Source organism: Sinocyclocheilus rhinocerous, unplaced genomic scaffold, assembly GCF_001515625.1.
Source record: "Sinocyclocheilus rhinocerous isolate Xijiao unplaced genomic scaffold, SAMN03320098_v1.1 scaffold23, whole genome shotgun sequence".
NCBI classification, from domain to species: Eukaryota; Metazoa; Chordata; class Actinopteri; order Cypriniformes; family Cyprinidae; genus Sinocyclocheilus; species Sinocyclocheilus rhinocerous.
Window position 1 is genome coordinate 559,762 of NW_015644367.1, and position 9,940 is coordinate 569,701.

A 9,940-nucleotide genomic window follows, 5' to 3' on the forward strand; every position below is an offset into this window, starting at 1 on the left:
CGGAAAGCTTATTTATTCAGCTTTCAGATGATGTATAAATCTCAATATCGAAAAATTTACCCTTATGACTGGTTTTGTGGTCCAGGGTCACATATAGTAAATTATACATAATTACATGCAACTAATCCTAAACCAAACCCTATTCCTGATTCTAATTCTAAGTACATGTTCTTAATTAATATTACTCAGTACTTAAATGTATAATTGCACTTAAACAGGGACACTTTAAAATAAAGTGTAACTTTTTTGGATTGTGAGATTATTTTCATTTAATTGATTGAAATATGACCTGAACATTTTGGTGACAGTAAATGAGTCATCCAACTAGTGACTTTAACAGCTTTTGGCAAACATCTCTGCGTGTTAGTACCCTTGAGAGCCTAATATACACCGCATATGTTCTCACATGCTCTGTTTGTGTGTGTGTGTGTGTGTGTAGGTCCAGAAGGCGTCTGAAGAGGTCTTACTGCTGAGGCTGCGTAACCCCTGGGGGTTTGTTGAGTACTGTGGACCCTGGAGTGACAAGTGAGAAAGACCTCAGCAGATCATTTTCTTACCATCTCCGGGCTGCTAAAGACTGCACATTTGTGTTTGTGTGTGTGCAGGTGTCAAGACTGGGATTTTATAGATAATGCTCAGAAGGCCAGACTTGAGTTGGCCAAAGTTGAAGATGGAGAATTCTGGTAGGTAAATGTACACTGTACACAATTCTTCCTGACACATTTCCATAACTCACACAATCAGAATTTTATCTTGGGACATGCATAGAAACGTTATTATTTGTATATGAAAACATTTCATGTCAGATAAATTGTAAAAAAATAAATAAAGTGGCTTTAGTAGCTCTGCAGCATGCTAAAAATAGAAACAGGCTGCTCATCAACTGAAGACGCAACTGGTGCTTCCAGTGTAGACAGCACCATTGATTTTATCATGGGAGTGATCTCCTCACACACACACACACACACACACACACACACACACATCTCTATCTCTGTCTCTCGCTATTGTTGAGCACTTGCCAAACAGGAATCAATTAAATGCCAAGAATTATATAACACTGCTAATATAATAACTGCAACTGCAGTCAGCGCATCCCTTAATAGGCCATTCTGTTAAAGGAATAGTTCACCCAAAAATGAAAATTCTGTCATCATTTAGTTGTTCCAAATTCTGCATGAGTTTTTTCTTTCTTTCTGTTGAACACAAAAGAAAACATTTGGAAGAATGTAACCAAACAGTTGACGATAACCATTGATTTCCATGGCTACCGTAAACTGGTTACCAACATTCTTCAAAATATCTTCTTTTGTGCTCAACAGAAGAAAGAAACTCGTACAGGTTTGGAACAGCTTGAGGGTGAGTAAATGGTGACACAATTTACATTTTGGGGTGAACTATCCCTTTAAATCTGCCTGTGTCTGCACTTCATAAGCATTTATGTTTTTTTAGGATTGGAATAGAGGACTTTTCCCGGCTGTTTAATACAGTGGAAATGTGCAGTGTGAATCCGGACTCTATGTCGGGGGAGGCGAGTGATGACACAGCCACCCCGTCCTGGACACTGAGCTCACATCAAGGCACCTGGGTCCCAATGTGCTCTGCAGGGGGCAGCCGACGTTACCCCAGTAATTTCATGTTTGTTAACGAATATGTCTGCTTTATATATAATAGAATAGAATAGAATTAATATACAGTTCAAAAGTTTGGGACAAGTAAGATTATTTTTCAGCAACATTCAGTACATTTATGATTTTACAAAAGATTTCCACTAAACTATTAAGCAGCACAACTGTTTTCAACAAGAAAATATACCGGTAATACACTTAGACAGTAATAAAGTAGAAGTATGGTTATTTTTCACTATTATTTATTTGCTCTAAAAATATTTGTACAATGTAACTACTTCCTCAACATGCTTCCTCATCACTTATTCCACTTATTCAATCCTGCAGGATCTTTCTGGAAAAATCCTCAGTTCCAAGTGATTCTGTCTGAGAAAGATGTGGACGACTATGATTATGGAGAGGATGAGGAAGGGGAGGAAGGAGATGGAGAAGACGATGAAGAAGGTGTTGTGGTGGCTCCTATGAGCAAGACTGAGAAACAGGGAGAGAAAAAGAAGTGCACGGTACTGGTGGAGCTTCTCCAGAAATACCGCAGACAAAAAGATAAAGTCCACTTTCTCTACATCGCATTTCACATCTACAAGGTGAGAGATTAGGACCCCCGTTACATATTATATAAAACTGAGAGGTGCATTTTAAGCCAGGCCTCTAATACAGTATGTCTATAGTATCATAGTAATGTATTTTCATACTTTATGATGCAAGTCATTAAATTAATCATTATTGATGTATAGAGTGATGCACATTACATACTTTTATTAAATTGATATAATAATTTATTAAAATGATAATAAAAATGAGACTGAAGACTGGAGTAATGGCTGTGGAAAATTCGGCTTTGCCATCATAGGATTAAATTACACTTTCAAATATGTTGAAATAGAAAACAGTGTCATATGCTATTTTAAATTGTAATAATACTTCACAATATTACTGTTTTAACTGTATTTTGGATGAAATAAATGCAGCCTTTGTGAGCATAAGAGACGTCTTATAAAGAAATTTTTAAAAATTCTATACACTGTACATACTGTGTGTGTATGTACACTATATACAAAATATATAGGCACATACAAATACTGTCACATATGTTGTGTTTTGTGTGAAGGCTAATAAAAATATGTTAATAATAAAATCACAATTATTTAATAATTAAAAATCATTTTAATGTGGGAGGGACAAAGAAACAATTAGCTCCATTTTCATCTTTGCAACTTTAGCTTTTTTTATTTGTTTAATGCATATTTGAACGTTTTTTTTCCATAGCAAATTTATTTAGCCCTTTTTTTCTCTCTTGTCTTACCTCTTCATTCTCTTTTTCAGGTTCCCCCTGAGGTGAGCAGCTGAATGAATATCAGCTAGCAGCATTCTCAGTCTTAAACACTCATCTAAAACATTTCTTGATACATACAAACACACTTTCACATCTTCTCTACCCTTAGCTGCAGGACAAACCAGGATCTCTGGACCAGCAGTTCTTCTCCAACAACCGTCCAGTTGCTCGCTCTGGAAAGTACCGTAGCATTAGGAGCGTGTGGCGGAAGGTGCACTTAGAGCCTGGCAGTTATGTCATCGTAGCCTCCACCTACAGGCCCAACCAGCAGGGGGAGTTCTTCCTCCGTGTTTACACCAAAACCGGCAACATACAGGGGTACAAAGAATGAAAAACATCTCATTTCTATCTGTTCTGCATTGTGATTTTGGCACAATGCTGTTTACAGTATGTCTGTCCAGCAGTTAACCATATAAAAGTTTCAAATCTGCTTTATAGGTTCCAGGATTTCCCCTGCATCAACAACTACTCTGTGGTAAGACATCTACTGACTGAAATGAGAAAGAAGAACAACCGTCTGTGTCTGTGTGATAATATTTTTATTTTATATTACTCTCACCATTTATGTGTGTGTGTGTGTGTGTGTGTGTGTGCTTGTTGTTCCGTAGATGGTAATGTCAAAGCCAGTCTTACCTGAGGATCTGTTTAGAGTGCAGAAGTGGTTTGATGAAAAGGCTGGATCAGTAAGCATCTCAATCCCTTCCAGTCACATTCTAGTGTGAAAAAGATTTGTGGGCATCTGATGAATCATTGAAGAAAGCAAACATCTCCAAATATGTCTTTATGTTTTTCACTTTCCAGGATGACAGAGTGAATGCTGTGCAGTTTATGGATCTGGTGAACTCAGGTCAGGATGGACACATTTAGCACAAGTTGTCACCACAGGGATTGTGTACAACATTTAAGCAAACATACTTACTGTACCACAAATAGCCACAAGGTGGAAGTGTTATGTAGCTTCTCTTACAAGGTAGTTAAGTCGGTGAGATGAATTCAAGCAGCATGTTGCTATACATTCATCTACTTGTATGCATGTAGAAAAAAAACCCGTAAAAAGTGTAAATAAAAATTACTACTGTATAAATAATGTTTATATAATACATTATTGTTTATATAATAAAATGATTTACACATGACAGTAGCATCCATATCAGTAGCCTAAAGCTTTATTTTTTCTTGAAGTGGGTCACCATGTCATAATACATGACTCACTAAACGTTTGCTTTTGGTTCACACTTGTTTCTGTTTTAATTGTGTTTTAGTGCTGGAAAAAGACTATGAACTTCCTCTGGAGACCTGCAGACAGCTCATCTTTGGTGAAGATGTATCCTTCTCACTGTAGCTATATATATATATATATGAAGAGTTTATTTGCAAAAACAGATAACTCATGTTTTTGTTGTGTGTTATTGTGTTAGTTAGCTGTATTTTTTTTTTTTTTTTTTTAACTTAATAAAAATCAGATTGAGTTGGGCAGGTCATTCCACCAGGGGGGAACAGTTAATGTAAAAGTCTGTGAAAGTGAAGTAGTGAATATATATACAGTGGTATGCGAAAGTTTGTAAACCCCTTGCAGAATCTGTGAAAATGTGAATCATTTTAACAAAATAAGAGAGATCATACACAATCCATGTTATGTTTTATTTAGTACTGTCCTGAGTAAGATATTTTACATAAAAGATGTTTACATTTAGTCCACAAGAAAAACACGATGCATTAAGAGCCGTGGGGTGAAAACTTTTTGAATTTGAAGATCAAGGTAAATTGTACTTAATTTGTCTTCCGGGAAACATGCAAGTATCTTCTGTTGCTTCCGAAGGGCTTTCACTTGAAGGAAAAAAATACATGTATATTTTTCTTCCATTCTTGGTTGATATTCTTAACGGCTGTGTGTAGACTGGTGGCAGAGGCCGTCTGAACAGAGCTCAGGCAGAGAAGCTGCTCACCTCCCTACGCAATCTGCAGTCTCTTAGTTCTCATGCGTGAAAAGGTCACTCTCAGCTTTGGCACAGTGTTAGAAAGAGCAGTGAGGACACTGAGCTGTGACAATTATCAGGTTGTGTTAGGCTACATGGAGCTCGTCTTGCACAGACCAAAAGACCTTGAAATGTTGTTGCTGTTGTTGTTTATCCTGTTTAAGAACTCATTTGCCTCGGTGCTCTGTGCCATTGTCATATCAGAACTGAATCGCAAACACTGGCTTCCTTTCAAGAAAACATGGAGAAACTACTGCTTGATATTACAATTCATAATTCTTTTCCTCCGCAGTCTGTCTTTTTCCAGTTTGATGAGGATTCATCAGGAACTATGAGTCCGTTCGAACTCAGTTTGGCTCTGAATGCTGCAGGTGATCACATATGTACACAAACACCACACCCTGTGTTAATATACAAAGGGAAAGTTACAGTCTATACACTCCTCTGCAGCACTCACGTTCCCTCCCCACCCTGCTGTGTCTGTTTCTGCCCTCAGGTGTGGAGTGTGACAATGTTGTGGTACAGTTGTTGTGGGAGAGGTTTGGCGCTGGTGAACAATACCTGCCTTTCTGTGGCTTTGTGTCTTGTGTTGCCAGACTGCAGGTGCTCTTTGGTAAGTCCATGACCAGAGAGTTCTTCCTATCCATTTTGCAACACTATCCTTATTTAGCAATGCAGAAGTAAGCTATTTTGTGTGAATGTCCGAGACTTCTGATTCATTAGCCTCTATATGTACTAGAAGAATAGCAAAGTATCTAAACTTCCATTCTTTATCAACAGTTCACAAAACGCATACAGACTAAATTTTATAGTCTGCATCTGGACAAATTATTCAGCATCTGGACAAATTTGTTTCTGGAATGATTCCTAATTTGAAATGCAGCATACACTACTTCAGAGGTTTGGTTTCAAAGAAAGTAATGCTTTTGTTCAGCAAGGATGCGTTAAACTGATCAAAAGTGACAGTAGAGAAAGTTAGAAGGTTACAAAAGATTTCTATTTCAAATAAATGCTGTTCATTTGAACTTTCTATACATCAAAGAAATCTGAAAAAAAAAAAATGTATTACAGTTTCCACAAAAATATTAAGCAGCACAGTGGTTTTTAACATTGATAATAATAATAAGAAATAATAATAAAAATACTAATATTAATAAATGTTTCTTGACTACCAAATCTGCATATTAGAATGATTTCTGAAGGATCATGTGATACTGAAAACTAGAATAATGGTGGCTACCGAAAATTCAGCTTTGCTGTCACAGGTGTAAATGACATTTTAAAATATATTTAAATAGAAAACCGGTCTTTTAAATTGCAGTAATGTTTCACAGTATTACTTTTTTTACTCTTTCAAAATAAAATAATTGTGGCCATAGTGAGCATAAGAGGCTTCTTTTTTTTAAAAATGTAAAAATCTTACCAACCCCAAGCTTTTGAAGGGTATGTGTTCCTTTATAATACAGGTGCATCTCAATAAATTAGAATGTCGTGGAAAAGTTCATTTATTTCAGTAATTCAACTGAAATTATGAAACTCGTGTATTAAATAAATTCAATGCACACAGACTGAAGTAGTTTAAGTCTTTGGTTCTTTTAATTGTGATGACAATGGTCATTTTATTAGCTACACCTGTTTAATATCCAAACAGCCAATCATGCAGCAGCAATTCAATGCATAAAAGCATTCACACATTTAAATAACAATCAGTTGTCATTCAATCCAGAAGTCGGAATGAGGAAGAAATATGATCTAAGTGACTTTGACCATAAAATAATTTTTAGTGCAAGACAGAATGGTTTTAATTTCTCAGAATCTGCAGATCTTCTGGGATTTTTGTGTACAACAGTCTGTAGAATCTGCAGAGAATGGTGTAAAAAAACACACACACACAAACATCCAGTGAGTGGCAGTGCTGTGGACAAAAATGGCTTGTTATTCAGAGAGGTCAGAGGAGAATGACCAGACAGGTTCAAATGTATGGGAAGGTGACAGTAACTGAAATAACCAGGCATTACAGCTGCGCTGTGCAGAAGAGCACCTCTAAACACACAGCATGTCAGATGTGGCAATGGACGTGTTACAGCTGCAGCAGACCACAGGTTCCACTCCTGTCAGCCAAAAATAGGACACTGAGGTTACAGTGGGCACAAACTCACCAAAGCCTGTCAGTAGAAGACTGGAAAAACATTGCCTGGTCTAAGGAGTCCATTTCTTCTGTGACATGCAGATGAAGGGGTCAGAGTTTCTTGTAGACAGTGTGAATCCATGGATCCATCCTGTGGGAGGTCCAGGTCTAGAATCTCTGAGCATCTTGTTGAACCCATGTTATGATGAATTACGCCATTGTGAGGAAAAGAACACACAGAATTTAAAAGCTTAAAGGATTAGTTCACTCAAAAATGAAAATTTGCTGAAAATGTACACACCCTCAGGCCATCCAAAGATGTAGATGAGTTTGTTTCTTTATTGGAACAGATTTGGAGAAATTTAGCATTGTATCACTTGCTCACCAATGGATCCAGCAGTGAATGGGTGCCGTCAGAATGAGAGTTCAAACAGCTAATAAAAGCATCACAATAATTCACAAGTATTATCCACACGATTCCAGTCCATCAATGAATGTCTTATAAAGTGAATAGCTTGTAAGTGAATAGCTTGAAGTGTTTGTAATAAATAAATAAATTAAGAAATTTTTAACTTCAAACCATTGCTTCCTGCTAAAATATGAGACCACCATCCATAATATTGTTTCCTCCAGTTAAAAAAAAAAAAGTTGTTTAAACTGAATCAGGAGAGAAATATGCACAAGTCAAGCACCATGTATTAGTGAAAACAGACCGAAACAGTTTTAAACAAATATATTGGTAGAGTTTGATGTGAGAGAACAGGAGTGTGGGGATTTTCACTGGAGAAAGTGTTACTATGGATTTTGGCCATAACAAGTGATGGTTTAAAGTTAAAATGCCTTAATGATGAATTGTTTCTTAGAAACACAGCTTTTTTTACTTCACATTAATTCACATAAACTAGAGTAGTGTAGATTATTGTGATGCTTTTATCAGCTGTTTGGACGGCACCCATTCACTGCAGAGGATCCATTGGTGAGCAAGTGATGTAATGTAATGCCAAATTTGTTCCGATAAGGAAATAAACTCATCTACATCTTGAATGACCTGAGTAAATGTTCAGTCAATTTTCATTTTTGGGTGACCTATACCTTTAAGCCCTGAAATGCCGCTCTTTATATCACACACCCAAGCAAAATGATAAATGAACCAGATACATCTCTTTGTATGAATTCAAAAGTGGTTGGAGAGAAAATCATCTGTTAATGCAAAAACGCTACTCATGCTATCAATTATGATTCGTGTTACTCATTATTAGAAAGGTGTACCTTTTAAAGTGTCAACTGATTATAGGTAGCCATTTTGTTATTTATTATTTTTTGTTAGATTGTATTTGTTATGCCCATTTACATATGGTTATCACGATCTGCTTCTAGTGTGAAGGTAAATATAATTGCGTAGCACTGCATCTCATCATGCTGTTTACTGGCATGCCTAAAAGCTGTCGAGATGTGCGTGGCGTCATTAGCATAGATGTGAGAGTCTGTAAACATGTTAATTGGAAGGATTCAGCTTGCCAATTGTTTCTCCTCAGATCTTTTTGAGTCGGAGACCAACCCAGAGTTGAAGGACAAGGGCATCAATGCTGTAAGATCTTGTTTGTCTAAATCAGCTCATTTATTTCAATCGCTTCCACAGCCATCTCTGAACTCCCTCTGACTGATGTTAAAATGATTAACACTTATTAAAAATATCACTGCATGTCCAGCTATAGTCAAGAGAAATGTGATATAAGTGTCTTCCAGATAGTTAAAGTCAATAAAAGTACAGGAAACTAGAACTGTCATTATAAATGTATATTATTTATATTAAAATAAATCATAAATAATTTAAATATATATATATATCAATTTCTTCAGTACCTAGAAATGGTTTGAATAGTGACATTTAAAGGGATATTTTGACCACAAATGAAAATTCTGTCATCATTTACATGTCGTTTTTCAAAGCTGTATATCGTTCTTTCATCTTTAGAACACAAAAGACGATATTTTGAGAAATGTTTTGTACATGGAAGCAAGTGCTCACCAAAACCGTTTGATTAGCAGCATTTTTCAAAATATCTTTTCTGTTCCACAGAAGAAAGAAAGTCACTCGTATTTGGATCAACCTAAGTGTGAATAAATGATGACAGAATTTAGATTTTTGGTTACATATATCTATACCATGTATGTATAATATAAGGGTATATGTATTAATAATGTGCACAGCACGTTCCCTGAATCATTTCTCTGGTCTTTGTGCAGTGGCTGCTCAAGCTGTTGGCTGTGTGAGCCTGTCCAGACCCGACACCTCAGCGGGACAGACCTGCTAGGCCAAGACTACTCTGACGTCATCCACCTGGGCCTACGTCTCCTACATCTCCCCCTCTTCTATCTCATTTGTGATCGGCGGACCTTTGCCCTACAGTTGCATCCACCCACTCACCGCTCCATCAGTTGGGGTCTATGACCATGTAGGGAGGATACAAAACAGGCTTTCGCATTTCATCCCCCTCGCCCCACCCTAACACAATGTGTGTGTGTATTTGCATTTATAATAAGCAAAACATTTGAGATATTTTAATAGGAATATTTTACTTGTAAATGAACATTCTGTCATCATTTACTCACTCCCATGTCATTCCAAAGCCATATGACTTTATTTCTTCTGTGGAACACAAAAGAAGATATTTAGCAGGATGCCCAAGCTGCTGTTTTAATGAAAGTGAATGGAGACCAGGGACAGTCGTGATCACCATTCACTTTCATTGTAAGGAAAAGAGAAGTTCGGACATTCTTCTAAATATCTTTTTTAATGTTCCACAGAAAAAAGAAAGTCATACGGATTTGAAATAAAGGTAAATGATGAAAAGAACAATACATTTAAATCTAT

General features: G+C 36.7%; 1 protein-coding gene across 1 annotated transcript in view; it reads left to right on the forward strand.

Annotated features, from left to right (window-relative positions):
* LOC107758230 (calpain-1 catalytic subunit-like) overlaps positions 1-9,619 on the forward strand; it is an 18,090-nt gene extending 8,471 nt beyond the window's left edge. The window contains exons 7-21 of the mRNA XM_016575909.1: positions 440-525; positions 606-683; positions 1,453-1,628; positions 1,956-2,212; positions 2,952-2,963; positions 3,071-3,279; positions 3,400-3,436; positions 3,570-3,644; positions 3,763-3,808; positions 4,224-4,285; positions 4,858-4,922; positions 5,226-5,308; positions 5,434-5,550; positions 8,601-8,653; positions 9,313-9,619. Of these exons, the coding sequence (XP_016431395.1) occupies positions 440-525; positions 606-683; positions 1,453-1,628; positions 1,956-2,212; positions 2,952-2,963; positions 3,071-3,279; positions 3,400-3,436; positions 3,570-3,644; positions 3,763-3,808; positions 4,224-4,285; positions 4,858-4,922; positions 5,226-5,308; positions 5,434-5,550; positions 8,601-8,653; positions 9,313-9,339 (1,383 nt within the window). The 3' untranslated portion in view covers positions 9,340-9,619. The remainder of the gene's footprint in view (positions 1-439; positions 526-605; positions 684-1,452; positions 1,629-1,955; positions 2,213-2,951; positions 2,964-3,070; positions 3,280-3,399; positions 3,437-3,569; positions 3,645-3,762; positions 3,809-4,223; positions 4,286-4,857; positions 4,923-5,225; positions 5,309-5,433; positions 5,551-8,600; positions 8,654-9,312) is intronic.
* Positions 9,620-9,940: the final 321 nt, after the last annotated feature.